Source organism: Cricetulus griseus, chromosome 10, assembly GCF_003668045.3.
Source record: "Cricetulus griseus strain 17A/GY chromosome 10, alternate assembly CriGri-PICRH-1.0, whole genome shotgun sequence".
Taxonomy (NCBI): Eukaryota; Metazoa; Chordata; class Mammalia; order Rodentia; family Cricetidae; genus Cricetulus; species Cricetulus griseus.
In genome coordinates this window covers 16,803,005-16,826,273 of record NC_048603.1, presented here as the reverse complement: position 1 = coordinate 16,826,273, position 23,269 = coordinate 16,803,005, and the positions used below count along the sequence as shown (strand labels likewise).

The window sequence follows — 23,269 nt, the reverse complement described above, 5'->3', positions numbered from 1 at the left end:
TTAAGGACTGGAAAAGCGCCTTATTTGTTTATTTATTTATTTAGGTGCTGGAAAATCTGAAGCCAGAGCCTTGCGTGTGCTCAAAAAGCAGGCTGTCACTGCGTGTCATCCCCCTGCCCCAGCCACCCCGTTTCCTTCTAATGCTACATCCCACAGTCGGGCCACACACGCAGCTCCTTTTCCGCGTGTTTGTGTTAAAAACAATACGCCACAGGGACGCTCCCCTCGAATGAACGTCTCAATGCGTCCCAGTAAGGCTACGGATTAGCAGAATAGTAAGAGCCGCCCACGGGCTCTCCCGCTCTTTAATTCTGGAGTCTGACACCGGCAGTGGCAGCCGGCGAGCGGGCGAGCGGAAACGCTGGCAAATGTTACAGACGCTCGCCCGCCGCCGCCACGCATGGAGCCCCCGCCCCCATTTCTGGAGTCACCCAACGGACCCGGGAGAAAACACCGGCTCCGCGGCTCGGGTCACGGCAGAAAAAAGCGCGGGGAGAGCCTGCTCATGCTCACTAATGCTCGCACGCTCGCACTCCTCCCTCCCCGCTCGCACGCCTCCCTGCGGGGACCGCACCGCTTCCGCCTCCGCAGCTCCGCCGCACCGGCCACTGCGGGGAGAGCCTGCTCATGCTCGCTCATGCTCGCTCATGTTCGCTCATGCCCGCACGCCTCCCTCCCACCCCGCTCGCACAGCACCGCCACGGACACGCTTCCTCAGCATCCGCGCGCCAGGGAAATCCCCAGGACCCAGACACCAGCCGGCCCCGCCCACCGCGCCCACGTGACTCCCATAGCCCCGCCCACAGCGCCTGACTCCCGTCGCTTTCCCCCCTTCGCCCCGCCTTCCGCACCACCATGTGACTCCCACCGCCCCGCCCTCCGTACCACCACGTGGCCCTCGTCGCCCCGCCCTCCGCAGCACCAAGACGACCATGTGACCCGCGACCGCCCGCCCACCATACCACCACGTGATCCCCACCGCCCGCCCTCCGCGCCCCACGTGACCGCCCGCCCCTGCCCCCACGTGACTCCCGTCGCTTCCCCCGCCCCCGCCGCCGTCCGCACCACCACGTGGCCCTCGTCGCCCCGCCCTCCGCAGAACCCGACCACCACGTGACCGCGCCCCGCCCCGCCCCCGCCCCACGTGACCCCGGAGCCGGGCTCGGCAGGCGCGCGCGCGCGGCGTGAGTCGCGGCCGGAGCCGCCATTGTTCCGCCGCGGGAGGACGGCGGGCCGCCCCGACCGACGCCGCTCAGCGGCCGCCTCAGGACACAGCTGCGTCCCCCGCCGCCCCCGGCGCGAGACGAGAGGCCGGCTGCGGGCACCGGGAGCCCCGCGGCCCTGGCGGCTCTGGCGGCGGCGATGCGCGCTGCGGGCCGAGTGTGAGGTGTGACGCGGCCCCGTCGCCTCCCACGGCCCCGCTCGCCCGCTCGCCCGCTCGCCCCGCCGAGGGGGGAAGATGGCCGCGCCGAGCTGGCAGGACGAGCTGGCCCGGCGCGCCGACGAGGGCTCGGCCCGCCTGCGGGAGTGGCTGTCGTCCGGCCTGGGCTTCCTGCGCACCGAGCTGGGCCTCGACCTGGGGCTGGAGCCGAAGCGCTACCCGGGCTGGGTGATCGCGGCCGGCACCGGCGCGCTCGGGCTGCTGCTGCTGCTGCTGCTCGGCTACGGCTGGGCCGCGGCCTGCGCCGGCGCCCGCGGGAAGCGGAGGAGCCCGGCCCGCAAGCGGGAGGTGGAGGCGGCCGGGGCCCCGGGAGCCCCGGGAGGAGGAGCCGCCGAGGACCCGGCGCAGATGAGGACGCCGCGGGGCGACGAGCAGAAGAAGAGGAACCGGAGGAAGCCTTCGGAAAAGGCCAGAGTGAGTAGTGAGAGGGAGGAGGCGGAGGAGAGAGACAGACAGACAGAGACACAGAGAGAGACACAGACAGACAGACACAGAGAGAGAGGGAGAGACAGAGACAGACAGACAGACAGGGCAGAGAGAGAGGGAGAGACAGAGACAGACAGACAGATACACAGAGAGAGGGAGAGACAGACAGACAGGGCAGAGAGAGAGGGAGAGACAGAGAGAGAGAGACAGACAGGGCAGAGAGAGAGGGAGAGACAGAGACAGACAGACAGACAGGGCAGAGAGGGAGAGACAGAGAGACAGACAGACAGAGAGAGATACACTGAGAGAGGGAGAGACAGAGAGAGAGACAGACACAGAGAGACAGGGAGAGAGGGAGGGAGGGAGAGACACAGAGGAGAGACAGGGAGAGACACAGACAGAGAGACAGACAGACAGAGAGACAGACAGAGAGAGGGGGGGACAGACACAGAGAGAGACAGGAGAGAAACAGAGAGGAGAGAGACAGAGACACACAGAGAGAGACAGAGAAGAGAGAGAGGGAGAGAAGAGAGAAGAGGAGAGAGAGAGAGGGAGGGGGAGAAACACATTGGGGGGGAAGAGAGATCTATCTCTTAAGTCACGTTGAGACCTGAGACGGTACCGAGTGGAGGACCTATACGGCGACCTAAAAATAAATAAATAAATAAATAAACTCTTGGCTTAAAGAGGATTAAAGGTGTCGGGACACTTCCATCTTAGTTGGAAGTGTTAAAGGGAAATGGTGGTCCCGTCTTGGCCTGGTGAATGTGTGGTCAGTTTGGGGGAGGAGGAGGGGCTGGCACAGACGGGAGCTGGCTAAGTAATATTCCGTTGAAATAGACATACGCCACCCCTAGCGAAAGCTCAGGCAAGTTCAGCAAAGTACTCTGTAAGGACGGCCAGTCCACAGTGTGGGAGTTATTTTTAAATAAAGTAAAAGGGGGGTGACGGACTAGAAAGCCCAAGTTGAGAGGGGGTTCCAAGCCCCCGGTTTGCTGGACCACGAGTGGAAATGCAAAAAGGCATCCTCTGTATTTTTTTTTTTTTTGAATCAGGCCTTGGTGTTTTACTTCTGTGTTGCCGTTTTCTCTGTAATACATGCAATTTTTGTATTTGTTGGGGAGATCTCGTGCGGAAGTCACAGGAGAACTCGTTGGAGTCGGGTTCTCTCCTTCCACCACGTGTGTCCTGGGAACTGAACTTGTCAGGCTTTGTGGCAAATGCCTTTACCGGCTCAGCTGTTTTTCTAGCCGGTTTTACTTGAGAGTGTGGGGGTGGCCTCGAACTCACAGAGATCCTCCGGCCTTCCCTCACCCAGGTGCTGGGATTAAAGATGTGCTCCACCCACCACACCCTACTGGTTTTACATATTTTTAAAATACTTTACAGTTGGGAATATAAAAGGTGTGCAACGTTAGAAATACCTATTAGCCTGGTGTAGTGCCCCATGCATTTAATCCCAGGGCAAGGGCAGGAGGATTTCTGTGAGTTTGAGGCCTGCCTGCTTTACATAGTGAGTTCCAGGACAGCCAGAGCTACATAAAGAAACCCTGTGTCCAAAAAAGAAAGAACGAACTAAATACCTGCAATATTTGTATCATCTGAATGTAACTCTTTTAGAACAATTCAGTAAGCCAGTACCAGGTTCTTACTATGTGGAGATGTGCTCTGGTGTGTTTGGTGGGCACATAGTAGTTGGAGTCAATCATGGTGGCTGTTGTGGGAGACAGATTCGAAAATTTCGTGTTCGTGGACCCATAGTTGCTAAATAGAGGTGTGAACACGTGTTGGTGTGATTTGGAGGTTGGAGATTAATTCCAGTTTGAGAAATTTATGAAAGTTATTTAAAGAAGCTGGTTTCACTTCAAAAAATATTGTTAGTAGCAGTATAAAGAACAGGGTTGACAACTCACATAAGCTTTTGTGTTTTGCTTGCTGAGTAGAAAGACATGATAGGAGACGTAGAAAAATATCAGTGTAATACTCCCTTAAGTTCTGAGAAAACAACCTACGTGGAATATGCATAATTAAAAGTTCTGTAAGACAGTATCAGGGTGAAGTGATTAAAGTAGAATATTTGGCTTCAGAGTAAAGGTGACCCTGAAACAAACCACATACATTAATGCTAAGGCCTGTGTGGACTGTGGCTGGTTGTGAAAATCTCCAAGCCTCTTTGGGACGTTTAGAATTTCAGATGGGCTTGAGTGGAGAGGCAGGTGCTCCTGGCGTCCATTGAAGTGCATCATGACAGATGACTCATCCAGAGGACGGACTCACTCCACTGTGAAAGTGGAGACCATGCTTAAGATTTGGCCCGTCCTCCTTTTCATTTGTGTTGTGTTAAGGAAGAAGACATGGATAATAAATAAGTCTACTGAGATCTTTGGGGGAGCTGGAATTGAGACACTTTATCTGCCAAATAATAAAAATGTATTAAAGAAGTTACGCCCTTAAAACTTTTGACTGCAGCTCAGAAATAACACTTTACATTCTAGCACAGTCATGAACTTTCTTTTCTTTAGTTTGTGACCCACAGAGTTGACTTCTTCTTTGATTATTTATATGGCCTGACACCCTCTCTCCAACCCGTTAGAAAAATACTGCTTTTCAAGGCTAAGTATTAAATCCATTATTTCCTATTCACTATATTCCTTGTACTGTGCTGTGTTTTTATTTAGGAGAGGAGAAAACAAACAAGGCCTAGTTGAAAGCAGGAAAAATGAGTGTTTTGTGTTTTACTGTGAAGGGGACACAAGTAAAAAGCTCAGGGTCTCCTCAGGGAGCTTCATGCTTGCTGTGGAAGATGTCTGTACACAGTCCGCTCCTCATGTGTGCTCTGCGCTCGTGGATTAACCCAACCAAAGATCAGAACTTTATTTTTAGGGACTGGTGATGTTGCTAAGTTGGTAGAGTGCTTACTTGGCCTGCATGAATCCCTGGGTTCAATGGCCAGCACTGCATAAACTGGGGTCTTGACATAAGCCTACAATCCCAACATTCAAGGTAGAGACAGGAGCATTAGACTTTCAAGGTCAACCCCTACCATTTAAGGAGCTTGAGGCCACTCTGAGATACACGAGAGACACCCACCGACCCACCCCCAAAAGCAGTGGTTTTTAAAAACTGCAGCTGTGCTAAATTAAGTACAGACTTTTTCCTTGTTACTATTCCCTCATCTTACTGCACAATAACTGTATACATAATATTTACTTTGGATTAAGTATATTTAATCTAAAGATGATTTCAAGTGTATGGGGATGTGTGTGGTTGACATACCAATACTTCATTTTATTTTGTGAGCTACTTGGCATCTGTTCATTTGGCTATTCTTGAGAGTACTGGAATCCCTCTCCAATGGATACTAAGGGACTTTATCAAAACATTAACAAATACAGCCCTACTGTGGCACCAGGGAGCATCAAATGCCTGGTCACAGTGGTTGCTTCTGGAGGTTGAATCAAATTAGTGGAAAAGCCTGAGAGGAGGAAAACAGTCTGTCAGCCCTAAATTTGAGTAAAGCATTTAACCTAATCTGTTTGACTAATTGTGTCTCAGTTGAAGATCTTAGCTAAAACTCTGAAGGAGCGGGGTCTCCTTTCCTAGTATTTGCAGTAAAGTCAGTTTGAGTACTCCTGACAACTTGTGAATTCCTGAGCTTTTATTTCTCTTTTTGACTATTTACTTGTTTTAGAGACAAGGTCTTACTGGGCTGTCCTGCCTCAAATTCAGAGGTCCACCTGCCTCTACTTCTGGAGAGCTGGGATTAAAAGTGTGCACCACTGCACCCAGCTGACCTTTTTCCTCCAAGCTAATTAGAGTGGCACGTGTTTGTAATGTCAGTACTAAGCCTGGAGAATTAACTGTGAGATTAAGGCTAGCCTGGGCTACTTACTGAGGTCCAGGCCATTTTGGACTGTGGTGTGATACAGAAACAATAAGGATCTTTCTAGCCAGGCAGTGGTAGGGCACCTGTAACCCTAGGATGCAAGCAGAGGCACGAGGATCTTGAATTTGAGTTCAACCTCAGCTATACAGCAAGACTGCAAAAACTTTTTAGTTGAGTCACACACTCAGGTGGATTCTGTGATGTAAACTACTAGTTTCTACGCATGAGCATTCCATATTTCAGGGTATTATGCCTACATACAATTTTACTTTTATTGTTTCTTTCCATTATTTAGTTTTCTCTTAAATCATGCAACCCCTATTTTCAAAATGCATTGTTTGTGATGTCTGTCTCTATATATCTGTGTGAACATACGTGTGTGTGCATTTATGGTTGTAGAAGCCAAAGTCAATGCTGGATATCTTCCTCAATCAGTGAGTGCTTTGCCTGCGTGTGTCTGCACACATGTGTGTCTGGTGCCCAGGAAGGCTGGAAGAGGGTGGTGGATCCCTTGGAACTGGAGTTACAGACCGCTGTGAGCCTCCATGTTGGGGTGCTGGAAGTGTGGCAAGCACTCTAAACTACTTCCTTTTTTCCTTTTTTAATAAATAAATTTTATTTTAATTTTTATGTAATATATTTTGATCACACTTCTTGTCCTCTCCAACCTCTCAGGTCCTCCTCACCACCCTACCCACCCAAATTCGTTTTCTTTCTTTCTCTGTGCTCTCAAAAACACACGCCTTTAATCCCAGCGCTCGGGAGGCAGAGGCAGGAGGATCTCTGTGAATTGGAGGCCAGCCTGGTCTCCAGATCGAGTTCCAGGACAGGCTCCAAAACCACAGAGAAACCCTGTCTTGAAAAACCAAAAAAAAAAAAAAAAAAAAAAAACATGGTAGCACATGCCTTTAATCACAGCACTCAGGCAGAGGCAGGCAGATCTCTTAAGGCCAGCCTGGTCTACAGAGCAAGAGTTCCAGGACAGCCAGCTAGGTCTATACAGAGAAACCCTGTCTCAAAACAAAGAAATCAAAACCACTAAGGCAGGCAGGCAGGCATACATACCCAAAAACAAAAGGTGAGTCTGTTTTGTGCTGGCCAACTACTCCTAGGCATGGGTCCTGCCCTGGAGTGGTTGGAAAGACCTGGTAACACTCCACTGGAGAAAACCTTTTTGTTAATATTTTATTTTTTGCTTATTCTTTGAAAATTCCATGTATGTATACAATGCATTTTGATTATGACCATACCCACTCCTCTCAAACTCCCATCACTCCCTCTAAGATGTCTCCAACTCCACATTCTCTCCCTTTTTCAGTGATCCACTGAGTCCAGTTAGTTCTACCTTTATGCACAAAGATATGAGGCTTTGGAGCCATCCCATTCCACCTTAATTTAGGCAACCTACCAGTAGTCACACCCCAGAGAAAAACGATTCCTTCTCTCCCAGCTGCTGTCAACTGCCAGTAACTAAGAATGACTCCTTGTGAGTCTATGAGGGACTTTTAACTGGCTTGATCTTGGCAGCTGTTGGGCAGGTAAGGCAGTTGCTGTTCGTTCATGAGTACAGTAACCAAATGATGTCCAAAAGATAGCATTTCCCAGCATTCATCCTCCAGCTCTTAAATTCTTTCCTCTTGTCTTTCACCGTGTTCTCTGAGCCTTGAAGGAGTGATACGGACGTCCCATTTGGAGCTGAACGTTCCCCTCATTTTAATCGGTTGAGTCACTTCGTTAGCTACTGCCCACTGCAGAAGGCTTCTGGCCAGGGTTGAGAGTGGCACTGATCTGTGGGCTAAACATACATTTTTAGGAAGACAGTTTTGATGTCATGTTCATTTAAGCACAGCAACAGTAGTAGCCAGCCCCCAGTATCCACTGCTGCCACGGTGTTGACTAAATTGTCTTTCTGGTTTTATGCTTTGATTTTCTTTGTTGTTTTGTTTTTAAGAGAGTGAGAAAAGGAGAAAGAACTTGAGTTAGATGGGTTGGGAGGTACCAAGCAGGAATTCTCCCCAGTTGTTACCCCGTAACTATCATTCCACTGGGGCACCAATGGGAACATATTGCCTGTCAGGTGGGTATTGATTGGAGCATGAAGGGTGCATTGCTAGGTAAGATCGTTGATGTCTGTCCTCTCCCCGGGGCCTACACAACACCTTTCACACTATGAAAATTTAGTTCCAGATTGATTGATTTATGTCTGTCTACGGAAATACATGGTGAATGCACCTGATCTTGTCTGACTTTTCCGTGTTCTACAACCAGTGATCCACTTTGTTTTTTGAAACAGGGTTTCTCACAGAAACAGCTTATCAGTTGGCTAGACTAGTTGGCCTGTCCACGCCTCAGTGCGGGAGTTACAGATATGATGGGCTTTGGGGGGGGGAGCTGGACTCCGGTCCTCATGGTGTTACACTGTCCCCCCAGTACCCCAAGATTTATTTTTAAGCCTTTGTTTTATTTGTAAAGTGGCTATATTAAGCCTTTTAAATATTTTTGCAATCTATATATTCTTAATATGTCAGTTTGATTTTTATCCTGTAATAAAAATTTGCTTTTAGGTGTGGATTGCAGGTGCTCTATCTCTAAAGTTGAGAGGGGGGCTCTTTTCACTTGATGATTTTTTTTTCCTTTCATTCTTTTTCTCTCCATTGGCATTTTTAAAAAATCATTCTTCTACGTGTTTTTTGTGATGTTCCAGGTCAGTTCGGGTTCAAATATGATCTTTTAATCTGAGTAATGATTTAGGCACATGGGCATCATGCCTGTGAAGATGGAAAGGGTATTAGAGGTGAAACAACTTTCTTGAACAGGTGTGTTTCCATGTGCTTTCATTTGAAATATTCTAACAAGGATATTTAAGTTAAGTAGAAGATCAGGACATAGGGTGAGATCAAGAAAAATGCTTAAAAAACCACAGTGATTAGAGCTGACAAGACAGCTCAGTGGGTCAAGGTGCTTGATGCAAACCCGGTGAGCTGTGTTTGGTTCCCAGAAGGTACCTACCTAGTAGAGAGCCAGCTCCCAGAAGTCCTCCTCTAACTTCCTCATGCAGTCACGTGGCACACACATGGAATAAGTAGTTTTAAATCACATGGAATAACTGTAGCTGTTGCATCTTGTTCTAGTCAGGGTTCTGTTGCTGTGAAGAGACACCATGACCATGGCAATTCTTATAAAGGAAAACGTTTAATTGGGGTGGCTCACAGTTCAGAGGTTTAGTCCATTACCATCCTGGTGGGAATGGTGGCCTGCAGGCAGACATGGTGTAGATTGATTTTTCAGTTACATAGGGAAGTGCGGCAGGCTAGGTGCGGTGGCACATGACCCTTCATCCCAGTACTCCAGCAAGAGCCAGCCGCGTCTATACAGTAAGAGCCAGCAAGAGTCACACAGTTAGACCTTGTCTTCGGGGAGGAAGGAAGGAAAGGTCAACCACAGGAAATGAGAAGTTAGGTTTGGCTAGAGAAGACAGTTAGCATGAACTGAAAAAAATAGTCTATGATAGTTGGGTGTAGTGGCTTTTCCATATAGCCTTAGTTTCTTGGGAGGCTGAAGCAGGAAGTTTGCTTAAACCCAAGAGGCCAATTTGAACAACTCAATGAGATACTGTTTCTATTTTAAAAGAAAAAGGTAGGCCAGGTGGTTGTGGCTCACACCTTTAATCCCAGCACTTGAATGCAGAGGCAGGCTGATCTGTGTGAGTTGCAGGCCAACCTGGTGTACAGAGCAAGTTCCAGGACAGCCAGGGCCACACGGAGAGACCCTATGTTGTTGTTGTTCTGCTTAAATTAGAAGGAAAGCGTGCTAGATGGGACACCAGCACGAGAGATACATTAACCATAGAGTTTTTTCCAGGTGGAGGTTGGGGGGAGAGAGAGGAGAGAGAGAGAGAGAGAGAGAGAGAGAGAGAGAGAGAGAGAGGGAGGGAGGGAGGGAGGGAGGGGAGGGAGGGAGGGAGGAGGGGGGAGGGGGGGCAAGAGCAGAGAGTAAGAGAAGAATTAATGGTTGACCACCAGAAACAGAGAGCGCTGAGGGATATGGGCGCAGAGTCCCATGACGTGGCCATGCAACACAGGGCCCTTTGAGCTGCCTAAGTACTTGCCTGTCCCACCCATTGTCAGGGGACGCAGTCAGGTTCCAACAATCTGTCTTTTAAAAAAAAGGGGGGGGGAGGTCAGACTGGTAGCACACACTTGAAACCCAACACCCCAGAAGATGGGTGATTAAGATAGTGAGTTTGGGGCTAGCCTGGGCAAGATTTCACCTCAAAAACAAAGACAATAATTAAAAAACACGTAGCATACGAGAATAGCAAATATGACTGAGGTTGGAAAGTAGAACCAGCTGGTTCTGAGTACCTGATGTAGAAGGCTCTAAGTCCTCTTTGCCTTCTGAGGTTTCTTGCCTTCCCATGCACTTAACCAAAGAGCCATCAGAACAGTACAGAAGAAAGAAAACCAGACCAAGAGTGTGGAAGGAACCCGGTTTTGGCTTTCACTGTCCTATTTTAACAGGTTGCTTAAGATCCAGCAGATTAAATGTTGATTAATTAGACATTTATTCGGCTTAGAAGACAGCTTTTGTTTTGACTTCCTGCCACAAATCTTTGGAAAACGTACAAATTGAGTTTTAAAATGTGAATTGTCTGCTTTCCCAGCTTCATTTGCCTGATATTTTTAAGGGTTTATTTTTATTTTATGTGTATGAGTGTTTTTGCATGCATATATTCATGCAAGTTTTGTGTGTGTGTGTGTGTCTGTCTGTCTGTCTGTCTGTCTGTCTGTGTCTGTCTGTCTGTCTGTCGCCTGGAGAGGACAGGAGGAGGCTATCAGGTTCCCTGGAATTGGAGTCAGCCATCTTTTCAGCCAGCTCCTGCTTGTTTGTTTGTTTGTTTGGTTGGTTGGTTTTTGTTTTGTTTTGTTTTGTTTTTTGAAGACAGGGTTTCTTTTTTAGCCCAGGCTGTCCTAGAGCTCACTCTGTAGGCCAGGCTGGCTTTTAACTCGGAGATCTACCTGCCTGAACCACCACTACCCAGTTTTCTGCTTGATTATTTTTTAAAATGCATGTAACGTCACTTTATGGATACTTTGGTTTTGGTTTTTTGAGACAGGGTTTCTCTGTGTAGCTTTGGAGCCTATTCTGGAACTTGCTTTGTAGAGCAGTTTGGCCTTGAACTCACAGTGATCCTCTGCCTCTGCCTCCTGTGTGCTGGGATTAAAGGCGTGCACCACCACAGCCTGGCAACATTTTTAAATTTTAAAATGGATGTTTTTGTATAATATATTCTGATTCTGATTTCCCTTTCCCCCCAACTTGTCCCAGAAACCCCCCACTTACCCAGCAACCCAAATCCACACCTCCCCCCTCTCATTAGAATATAGATTATATGTAATTCTTTTTTAAAAAGGAAAAAATTAAAAATGTAAAATGTAAGCAAACCAGAATAGGACTAAACCAAAGGGGGAGGGCAGCCAAAGAAACATATAGTTTCAACATTCTTTTTCCCCAGTACATAGCTGAACCATAAAGGGCAGTTTGACAAACATCTATTCTGCAAATATTAGAAACAACGTTTTAGGAACTAGCACATTAATTTGCTGACTTTAATGTGTCGAATATGAGAGGAATGGATAAGTGATAGACTGGATGGGCCCCTTTTTATGAAACTCCTCAGTCTATCCATTTCTGTTAACGGGGCTCAGAATTGTTTAAAAGGGGAGAAAATAGTAGGAATGATCCTGATTACAAAATGGATTTGGGTTACAGACTACCTAAGTGTGGTCTCTCGTTTTAGACATGTTAGGAACCTAAACTGAAGTAGCTGGTTTGTTTGTTGGTGATTGTGGCAGTGGATTGTATAATTAAAAGCATCATTAGGGTCTTCTAACATGCATCGATTTGTCTATATTCTTTGGCTACTTTTTTGCTGCTATAGTCAATAAAGACTGTATGGCCCATAAATCCTAAAATATTTTCTATGTGGCCTGATACAGAAGGTTTGCTGAGGAGATGGACAAACAGGTCACTGGTTAAGAGCATGTATCACTCTTGCAGAGGACCTGAATTTGGTCCCTAGCATCTACATTGAATAAGTAGGTTGCAGACAGCTGTAACTCAAGCTCCAGAAGATCTGTCACCCTCTTCTGGCCCCCACACTCTCGTGCACATTCACACACTTACACATAATTTAAAAAAACAAACAAAACGAACAAAAGAAAAACTTTTTTAAAAGTTTACCAACTTTTTGGTTTTTCGTGACAGGATTTTTCATTTTTCTGTATTGCTTTGGAGCCTATCCTGGAACTCGAGCTATAGACCAGGCTGGCTTCGAACTCACAGAGATCCTCCTGCCTCTGCCTCCCAAGTGCTGGGACTAAAGGCATGGCCACCAATGCCTGGCTAAACTCATATAAGGTGCAGAAATAAAATCCAGAGTTGGTGAGATACTTTTGATTACCCATCTAATATGATCTCAGTGTAAATACATTTCAGAGCCAGCCTTTCAACAATACCTCTGTTTCGTTGCTTTTATTATTATTATTATTTCCTGTGTGTGATCAGAAAATTTGTGGTGCAAAATTTTGCTGTGAGTTCATTATAGGGAGGCTGGAGAGATGGCTCAGCAGTTAAGAACACTGGCTGCTCTTGGAGAGGACCCATGTTCAATTCCCAGCACCCACAAAGTGGCTTACAACCATATATGACTCCTGACCTCGACAGGGACCAGACACATACATGGCCAACATTCAAGGCAAAACACTTACACAATAAAAGTAAATAAAGGTATAAAATTTTAAAAATTAATTCATTATGTATATCACAAAACACTCTTATTAGTCCACTGAGAGTTAGGTGATATGGCCATACAGTCTTGTTAATTTGAATTTGGGTCAGGGAAAAACTTGATAGTTGTATGTGTTATTTCCCAGGTATAAATCTTTGGTTTGGCCAGCCAGCCAGTTTGATAATAATGGTGTTTTCTTGTTACCTGTGCAGCCAAATGGTCGGACTATTGAAGTACCTGAGGATGAAATTGTTAGAACTCCCCGAAGCATAACAGCAAAGCAGCCACCAGAAACAGACAAGAAAAATGAAAAGGTAAGCTTGGGAACATATGACATTGTATGAAAAGTTTTTAATAAAGAGAGTATCATTTAAAAAAAAAATCATGCTTTTGTGTTGGATAAGATTGTGTATCTTCCATTTAAGGAAACTCCAAAATCTAAAATAATCATACTGGATAGGTGGTTAAAGTTTTTTTAAAAAAGAAGACTATGTTATCAAACACTTTAAAATATTATGGTGGTGTATGTTCATCATGCCAAAAGTAATTTATGAGGTGAGGATTTTTTTGTTTGAATGGGGTTTTGGATTTATAGATTCCTATACAAGAAGAGAATCATGCTGCTCCTGTTGATGTTGTACCTTGAAATATTAAAAACACTTAGCAAGACTGTCATGTGGTATTGTGTAAATAGATTTCCATTGTTAACTTTATTTAACAAAATAATTCTATACTGAAATCATTATTTTAAAGGTTTGGATAAGGGCTGGTAGCATGGCTCACCAGGTAAAGGCATTTGTCACCAAGCCTGAAGACCTAAGTTCTATCCCCAGAATCACCGTGTTAGTAGGAAGAAAGTGACTCCTCCAGATTGTCCTCTGACTTCCATAAGTACATGTATACGGGAGCGTGTCATGTACATCAGCATGCTTACATGTAGATCAGAAAGGGGCATTGGATCCCTCTGGAGCTGGAGTTTCAAAGGGTTGTCAGCTGCCCATTGTTTGTGCTGGGAACTGAACTTAGGTCCTCTTGCAGAGTAACTATTGCTGTTAACCACCAAGCTGTCTTCGGCCCTCAAGCATCATCCTTGTCCAGAGAGTAATTGTTTCCTGGGTTATAATGTATATTGGTTATCTTGTCAACTGAGTAAACGTTATAGATAAAATTTGGTCTAGAAAAGAAAAACACACATATAGTTTATTATGAAGAGCTAGAGTGAGCTCAGGTGTGTAAAGCAGATTACACTGCCTGCTGTAGTTGTCTAGGTTGTTTGCTTTTTGCTTTTTAATACATTTTAATGTCTCTGTTTTTATAGCCCAGATTAGCTAAAGATTTATGATGCTTCTGCCTCTGCCTTCGTAATGCTGGGGTTACAGCTGCATGCTACCACATCTAGTATAGTTTTCAGGTCTTTGTTTTGATATGGAGGCCAGTCTGCGCCTCACTGGTAAGTTTCTAGTAAAGATCATATAGGGCATTAGCCAGGCACTGTGCTAATGATTGCTGAGTGGGTAGAGAAATAATAATGTTTTTACCCCAGAAAGATTACAGTCTAGGTAAGGAAAGGCAAACAGAAGCTGGTAAAAATAGGGTATTTGGTGCTAGGTATTCAGTGGAAAAAGAGAATCCTACTTGGGTAGCCAGAACAGACTGATTTGCTGGGCATGATAATGCATGCCTTTAATCCAGCACTTTGAAGGCAGAGATAGGTCCATCTCTGAGTTCAAGGCTAGCTAGGGCTACATAGTGAGTGAGGAGAGAAGGGGGAAGAGAAATACTGACTTAATTAAAGATGGATGGTATTTCAGTAATTGGAAGGGATAAGCCAGTTTTAGAGGGAGAGGATTAAATGAACATGTATGTTATTCAAATGAAATAAATGAACATATTCATATGAATATGTTCAGTGTATCAGTTTGGAAGGGCATATGATTTTTCTTATTTATGTGTAAAACCAGGTAAATTCATGTGTCAGCAGAATTTATGATTAATGAATCCATTTTGCATCTAGGATTACAAAGATCTAAACTAAAGGGGAAAATTTGAAAATTGTTAATTAGAAAACCAGTAATAAGTAAAATGTATAAAGGTTGGTTGCTATTAGATTGTTAAAAGATGAAGTCGGGCTGGAGAGATGGCTCAGAGGTTAAGAGCACTGGCTGCTGTTCCAGAGGACCCGAGTTCAATTCCCAGCAACCACATGGTGGCTCACAACCATCTGTTATGATGCTACTCTTCGTCCTCACTGCTGCCAGTCAGCTCCATTTTGGAAGAAGTTTATCTAGGATGCAATGGGAATGATTGTTAATTCTCTCTCTCTCTCTCTCTCTCTCTCTCTCTCTCTCTCTCTCTCTTTCTCTCTCTGTGTGTGTGTGTGTGTGTGAGAGAGAGTGAGTGAGTGAGTGTGAGTGTGTGACGTCCTGCCTGCATATATGCTGATACGCCAGAAGAGGGCACCAGATCTCATTACAGACGGTTGTGAGCCACCATGTGGGTGCTAGGAATAGAACTTGAGACCTCTGGAGGAGCTGCTCTTGCTCTTAACCTCTGAGCCATGTCTCCAGCCCCCATACTCTGTTTTGTTACCACATTTATTTTGTGTGTATGCTTAGTGGACACACATGTGATCAGGATAATTAGCAGGGAGGAACCAGTTCTCTTGCTCTGCCTTGCAGGTTCTGGGGATCGAACTCAGGTTGTCAGACTTGGCAGCAAGTACCTTTACCCTATGAGCCATCTGCCTGCCCTAAATCTTAAAGCACTTGATTTTAACTTTGTGCGTGGTGAAATGTGACTGTATGTGACAAAAGACGACTGTCTTAAACACTTGTACAGTGAGCTGTACAAGTTGTTCTGTTTCCCTTTGAAATCGTGATTGGTGCACAGCATTGGCTCATCAGACTTGGGTATCTGTAAGCATTTTCTCATGAATAAACAAAATGATCCCATCACAGCAAGGAAAATACTTTTCAAGGAAAAGTGTTTCCTCCAGATGATGAAAGGACTTGTTGTCGAATAAAAATGAGAAATTCTGAAGATTTAGATTTACTGCCATGACATTAACTTACAGTACTTAAAGAATGTCTGATGACATCACTTGTAGTATTGTAAATGTGGGTTTTGTTTTTTTTTTTTTTTTTTAAACAGAGCACATAATGTGTAGTGGTTTGAGTGTAATTGCCCCCCGTGGGTTCATAGGGAGCGGCACTGTTAGGAAGTGTGTCATTGGGGGTGGGCTTTGAGGTCTCATGAGCTCAGACTATACCCAGTGTGGGACTCCGTTCACTTCCTATTGCCTGCTGATCGAGATGTAGAGCTCTCGGCCCCTTTTCCAACACATGTCTGCCTGTGTGGAACCCACGGCAATGATAGTGAGCTAAACACCTGAACTGTAAGCCAGCCCCACTTAAATGTGTTCCTTTATAAGAGTTGCCATGGTCATGGTGTCTCAGCCCTATCTAAGACAGTGGGACATGTTTTTCATCCCATAATTTGGGAATTAGAAGCAGGATAATCAGAAATTCAAGGGTAGTTTCGACTGAGTTAAGTAACCATTTCAGTTTGACCAGCTTAGGCTACATGAGACCCTGTGTCCCAAAAAAAAAAAAAAAAAAAAAAAAAAAATCTGTAATGGAATATCTTAACATTAAATAAAATTTTTGTGACTTATGGAACCAGTATTTTACAGTTGACCAGCACTTATATTGCAAAGTCATGGATAGGCCAGGTATGGTAATGTAAACCTCTCATCTCAGCACTGTAGAGGCAGGCAGATCTCTGTGAGTTACAGAAAAAGAAATACCAAGTCATAAGCCACAGAAAAGCATTGTTTAGGTCTCCGTCGTTCATTTAACTCATTTTCTCGGGAATGATAGAGCATGTGTATAAATGTATGTGTGTCTATGTGGACATATTTAACATAATATAGACACATTTCTTTCAGTGGTACTAATATAGTCTACATTTTTTTTGTATCTGTTTTGTGTATGTGAACTGAGAAAAACATGGGAAATTTAAGTAGGAGACATTAAGAAAATGCTTACTTGGCATATTGATTTTTAGAATCCATTTGATAAATTATCTGTTTCAGATACTGTTGGAAATGTTTGGTTCATTTACCATCTGAGCCTTTGTTCATTTCTGCTGTTAGGCTGAGTTCTTTTTGGTTTTTTTTGAGACAGGGTTTCTCTGTGTAGCTTTGGAGCCTATCCTGGCACTCGTTCTGGAGACCAGGCTGGCCTTGAACTCACAGAGATCCGTCTGCCTCTGCCTCCTGAGTGCTGGGATTAAAGGAGTGTACCACCAACGCCCGGCCTAGGCTGAGTTCTTCATGTGCACATCTCTTCATCATGTATGTCAGTGCTGGCAGTAGAACACTGAAAGCAGTAAACCTATTATCCTCTTGACTTTAAGAGGTTGTATTGGCCGGGCGTTGGTGGTGCCCGCCTTTAGGCCAGCCTGGTCTACAGAAGAGTTCCAGGACAACCTCCAAAGCAATACAGAGAAACCCTGGGGGGGTGGGGAGGCTGTGATGAGGCTGGCATACCTTTAATCCCAGCCCTTGAGAGGCAGAGGCAGGTGGATCTCTGAGTTAAAAGACAGCCAAGGCTACACAGAGAAGCCCTGCCTCAAAAACCCCCCAAAAAAAAAAAAAAAAAAGTGTGTTGCTAGAAAAACTGACTTTTGCACACAGAAAGTTAAAGCAGTATTGGAAATCAGGGGAGTTAATGAGAGATGGCTCTACCAAGCTTCTTCTTTTAGGCCATCAACCAGCTCCCCGATCATTACACAGAGACTTACTATTTGAAGCCCTGTTTCTCAGCTAGCTTTTTTTTTTTTTTTTTTTTTTTAACTTACATGAATCTGTTTCTCTTGATCTGCCCTTTGCCTTGGGGTTTACTGCCTTTCTTAATTCTGTGTACTTCCTTTCACTATTGCTCTGTGGCTGGCTGGCTGGCTGCTTCCTGCCTGACTTCTTGTCCAGGGTACATCCCTTGTTCTTTCCTTCTGCCTTTTTCTTTCTATTTTGGTTTTTTACAGGGTTTCTCTCTGTAATAGCCCTAGCTATTCTGGAACAAGCTCTGTAGACCAGGCTGGCTTTGAACTCAGAGATCCGCCTGCCTCTGCCTCACCAGTGCCGGGACTGAAGGTGTGCACCACCACCACTCAGTTTTTCTAGCCTAGATTTTTTTTTTTTTTTTTTTTGTTCAAGTTAGGAACAAGCTTGTTTCACATGTAAGTCCTTTCTCCCTCCCTCACCCCATTCCTCCTCCCCCCCAGCCTACCCCCACCCCATCCACCCACCACTCCCCAGGCAGGGTAGGGCCCTCAACCGGGGGCTCTGCAAAGTCCACCAAATCTTCCTGTGCTGGGCCTGGGCCCTTCCCCATGTGTCCAGGGCCAGAGTGTAACCGTTCATCCCACCTGTGGGATGGGCTCTCAAAGTCCCTTCTTGCATCAGGGAAAAATACTAATCCACTACCAGAGGCTCCTTGGAGTGCAGAGGCCTCCTCATTGACATCCTGTTCAGGGGTCTGGATCAGTCTTGTACTGGCCTCCTCGACAGCATCTGGGGTCCATGTGCTCTCCCTTGTTCAGGCCAGCTGTTCCTGTGGGTTTCTCCAACCTGGTACAGACCCCTTCACTCTTCATTCCTCCCTCTCTTCAACTAAATTCCTGATTTCAGCTCAGTGTGTATCTGTGGATGTCTGTCTCTGCTTCCATCAGCCACTGGATGAGGGCTCTAGGATGGCACAAAGAGTAGTCATCAATCTCATTTTAGGGGAGCCTAGATTCTTTGCCTATTAGCCCCGCCTATTCTTTCCATGCCTAGCTATTGACCAATCAACTCTGTATCAGACCAATCAGGCAGGCAAGGTGAAACAGATGCAGCATATCTTTATATAATTTAACACATGCTTACATCATTAAACAAATGCAGCATAAGCAGAAGTAACACACCTTTACACATTTATACTCTGAAGCATAAACAATTGGAACACATCTTTGCCTAATTAATATAATATTCTACAACAGATGGCCAAGTTTGTGAGTTTTAAAGACAGGTAGATCATTTGATATATTCAGAAGACAAGAAAGGTCCTGAATCCAGTCCCCAGCACAGGTGATAGATAGGCTGGAGTCCCAGGGAGAGTGTGAGTGTGGTGAGGGGTGTGATGGGAACAAAGCTGTGTCCAAAAGTTAATACAGGTATGTGACAATGACCATCGGGAGGAGAGTGAAGTCACCCTAACACTGGCTGTGACACGGTTGAGATTCATGCAGCTTAGACAAAGACAGGAATGTTTGTAGGAATAAGGCTTAAAACCAAATGTTCGTATGTGTAAGTAAAGGATAGAAATGCAGAAGGCCTTTTATATATCATAAGGAAACCAGATTTTGCAGGTGGAGTAAAACATCCTATGTGTGCTTGCATGCATGTATGCGTGAGTACATGTATTCTTGCCAGTGTGAGCATGTTTGGAGATGAGAGGTTGGCATTAGGATGTCTTCTTGGATCACTTATCTCACTGTTATTTTTTTAGATATTTATTAATGTATATGCATATTTGCTTTCATGAGTTTATGTGCATGTACTTCGTGCAGGAAGAAACCCAAGCATGCCACAGAGGGTGTCAGATTCTGTGTGGACTCTAGAACTGGACCTGCAGGCGTGCCAGGTGCTCTAGACCATTGCCTCATCTCTTGAGCCCCTCCACTGTCTTTTGATGCACGGTCTCACTCAAAGTGGAGCTTTCTGTTAGGGTGGACTGACTGCGTGGCCAGCTCCTGAGATCTGCCACACACCATTGCACTCAGCTTTTCCAAAGGTGCTGGAAGTCTGGTCCCAGGACCTCATGCCTGCACAGTGGGTCCTCTACCCACGGAACTCTCACCCCAGCACCACACCTGTGCCCTCTTCAGAAGGCGTGAAGGTGAATGCACTAGTGTATATTTGCTGAGAGTTGAGCATCAAGAAAGTAGCCCTTACTCTGCGTGAGTGAGTGAGTGAGTGAGTGTGTCTCTTGATTCTTGTACCTTCTCTTGGGCCTTGGGCTCTTCCTTCTGCTCGTTTGTTGCGTTTTATTGTTATCTCTTAGAGGCCGGTTCTTTTCTCATGAGAGACACAGGGAATGGATCTGGATAGGAAGGGGAATGAGGAGGAACTTGGAGGAGTAGAGGGAGAGAAAACCAGTTTCACTCTATTGTATGTGAAAAGAACCTATTTTCAATAAAAAGTGGAAAAGAAGGTATTCTCACCTTCGAGGTGAGAATATTCCTGGTATCTGTTTACTTGTTTATCTCTCCTGTTAGATTTTGGCACAGCTGATGTGCACCGAAATCTGTATTCAGTTCTCTAAGCTTCCAAAATAACATGTGACACGTAGCAAATAGTTTATAAAGTTTAGTTGTGTGGAGATCATACAAGAAAAGGCTGTTTTGTTTTTTTTTTTAATTTTTTGTTTGTTTTTGTTTTCTCGGAGACAGGGATTGTGTATAGCCCTAGCTGTCCTGGAACTCACTCTGTAGCTGGCCTCTAACTCACAGAGATCTGCCTGCCTCTGCCTCCCCGTGTTGTGATTAAAGGTATGCACCAACACAGCCTGTTTTTTTTTTTAATTGACATAACAAACAATATTTGTACTTATTTGTGGACTTGAATAATATGATCCAGTACACCTGTAATTGTCAAATCACAGTAATCAGCATCTTCCATCTTTTCAATTATTAGCTTTCTGTCTAGTGAGAACCTTCCATCTTTTCCAGTGTTGTCTTAAAATACATAATTAGTTGTTGTGCACTATAGTTACCCTTCTTTACTAGAGAACATTAGAGCCATTGCCCCCAATTCTGTGTGTCTGCCATTCACCCTTTCTAGAACTAATCTCTAATCTCCTTTATATTTCCATGTTACCAACTCTTAGTTTTTCAAGACAGGGTTTCTCTGTGGCTTTGGAGGCTGTCCCGGAACTAGCTCTTGTAGACCAGGCTGGTCTCGAACTCACAGAGATCCACCTGCCTCTGCCTCCCGAGTGCTGGGTCACAGTTGAGTGAAGTGTCAATAGACCTAGGATATATGTCTAATCAGAGGGTTGCTACATTATAAAGTAGGTCTGTTTTCATTTTTTGAGGACCCTCCATACTGTTTTTGGTACTGGCTGTATCAGTCTACATTCCCATCATCAGTAGAACCCCCTTTGTTTTGCAGTTCACCATCGTGTGTGTGTGTGTGTGTGTGTGTGTGTGTGTGTGTGTACACGAGTGCGTGCATGGTAGTCAGGCATGTTAGCATTTGGGACTTGATTCTCATACCTCATTGGAGCGGAGTATCTCACTTCTGCTGGCTGCTTGCATACGCCAGTCTGTCTCTGCCTCTTTGTTCCCCAGAGGAGTTCTGGGATTGCAGATATACGCCACTACATTACACGGGTTCCGCAAGTTCTGGATCAAAGTCAGATCATTGAATCATTGGGCTTGTATTACAAGCACTTTTACCTGCTGAGCCTCTTGCAGCTCCTTGACGATTGGAGTGTTGCTCATTTCTTCATATATCTATTGGCTGTATGTCTTCTTTTCAGAAATGTCTGTTTAGATTGTCCATTTTTAAATAAAAAATTTGGGAGGATTTTTACTGTTGTGTTGTTTGGACAAGATTTAATATGTACCTGATTCCATGGTCAAATATGTTAGTAAAATAGGTGGGAGAATGGTAACACGAAAGCTAAACTATGTCAAAGGTTTCCCCCAGAGGTTTTAGCTATAGTTGAGCTCCTTAAAAGTCTTAAGACCTTAGGGGCACAGGCCTGTGAGACCAAGGCAGGAAAATCACTAAAGAAGCAGTTCAGGGGCAGAGTTCATACACACACAGCATGATACACAGAGGAAGTCTTTATTTTATCTTAAAGCTTTATGTGCGTATTCAGTCTAATCTGGATGTACATTTTTTTATTAAGAAAAAACAAATAGTGGTAAAGTTAAGGCATATTTAAGTCTAGTCCAAAGGGTTGCTTACTAACAAATCTTAGTATACTTGAGTGAGTATAATTCTATCCTTTTTTCAGTTTCTGTCCTTTGAGGGAGGGGTGGGGAGAGAGTATTGTGTACCAATGAATTTAAGGATAGTAGGGCATGGATAAAGGGTTATTTATTACAGGACATGGGTATCTAATGCCTATATACACTGCTGAAGAAAATGTCTCTCCTTCCCCCGCTCAAAAACCATTAATTGCTTATAATGCTGACATCATTTGTTAACTGCACATAATAGCTCAGAGAAGGACAGGACCTTGTAAACACCTATTCACTCCATGATGGGTGTTGACAAAGCTCACCTTGTATAGGTCTAGTGCAGATACTGGGGTTAAAGAGCTAGAGAATGGGATGATCGTATTGAGCCTGGAAAGCAGCTCTCTACCCCTTCTGGCTCTGAGATCCTTCCTACTTCCTCTTAGTGTTCACTGAGCCCTGGAGGGAGTGACACGGGTGTTCCATGTGGGGCTGAGCATTTCAGTCACTTATTCTCAGTATTTTGAACAATTAGTCTCTGAAGTAACCACTGACCAGAGCTAGAGTGGCACTAATCTGCTGTCATAAAAAAATATTTAGAGTTCACTTTGACAGGTACATCATGTCCATTTAGCAAAATAGTAGCAGCTGCCTCTGTAAGACTTATGACCTCATCCCTACCACAGCCTTTTTAATGTTTACAGTACTAAATGTGAACTCCACCTGTGGAGCAGGCCACAAATCCAACCAGAGTGAGTGGTTACTCCCATACCAATCATGCCATTATTACACCATTGGGAACTTTTGCCTGGCAGATGAGAATAGCCTGCTGGATCCACAGCTGAGTGAGACTCTTGATGACAATTCTCCCTTAGTACCCAGCCTGAGTAGTGCCTTCTAGCACTTGAAAGCAAGAGAGCAGCGGAGAAGCTTTTAGCTCACCTCCACCTTGATTTGTCTACTACATAAATGTGCTTTTGCAGTTAAATTAGTTGGAATAGCAGGTTATTTGTAAGTGCGGAGTTTGGGGTTAGAACTGGACTTTATTCCTAGTTTCATACTTAATAGCCCATGATCTTAGACATTTCCTGTCGTCTCCTTGCCTTTAAAGGAGGGATACCAACTATAGGTTCTGGAGACATAGACTGTTTGTTACAGCAACCATTTCCCACATGTGGGTGTTGAATACTCAATTTTGACTAATCTAAATTGAAATTAAGTATAACATATATTCTGTTTCAGACAAGATTAGCGGTGATTACACCAGACTTAGATTACCTTGCTTTTCATACTATGTCATTAAGTCATTAAAATAACATTGGTTACCATTGAGGTGATAGTATTTGACATACTAGTTGTCTAACCTTATAAATTGTTATAAAATGTTAATATGCCTATATAGCTTGAATATAGTTTTATTGGAACAGTTCATCAGCTCATTTTTATGTTGTAAAAGCCTGCTTTCATACTAAAAAGTTGTGTTGTTGTCACAAAGTCACCAGGCTTTTAAAGCCCAAAACACCAATTCTCTGGGCTTTAACAGACTAAGTAAATCTGCTTTTCCTTTCTTTGGAATGGTTATGATAGAGACAAAGTAGTTGAGTGAGGAAAGGGAGATGGTGAATACCTGCTAATGGATTCAAGGTTTCTCTGTGGGGCTAAAGAAGATTTTACAAGTATTTAGACATACTAAAGCCACTGAATTCTTTTAAAATTT

General features: G+C 44.8%; 1 protein-coding gene across 2 annotated transcripts in view; it reads left to right on the top strand.

Moving 5' to 3' along the window:
* Positions 1–1,169: 1,169 nt before the first annotated feature.
* Positions 1,170–23,269, top strand: part of Mtdh (metadherin) — a 47,220-nt gene continuing 25,120 nt past the window's right edge. For both annotated transcript variants that reach the window (XM_027431531.2, XM_027431530.2), the window contains exons 1-2: positions 1,170–1,855; positions 12,756–12,857. In XM_027431531.2, the coding sequence (XP_027287332.1) occupies positions 1,460–1,855; positions 12,756–12,857 (498 nt within the window). In that variant the 5' untranslated portion in view covers positions 1,170–1,459. The remainder of the gene's footprint in view (positions 1,856–12,755; positions 12,858–23,269) is intronic.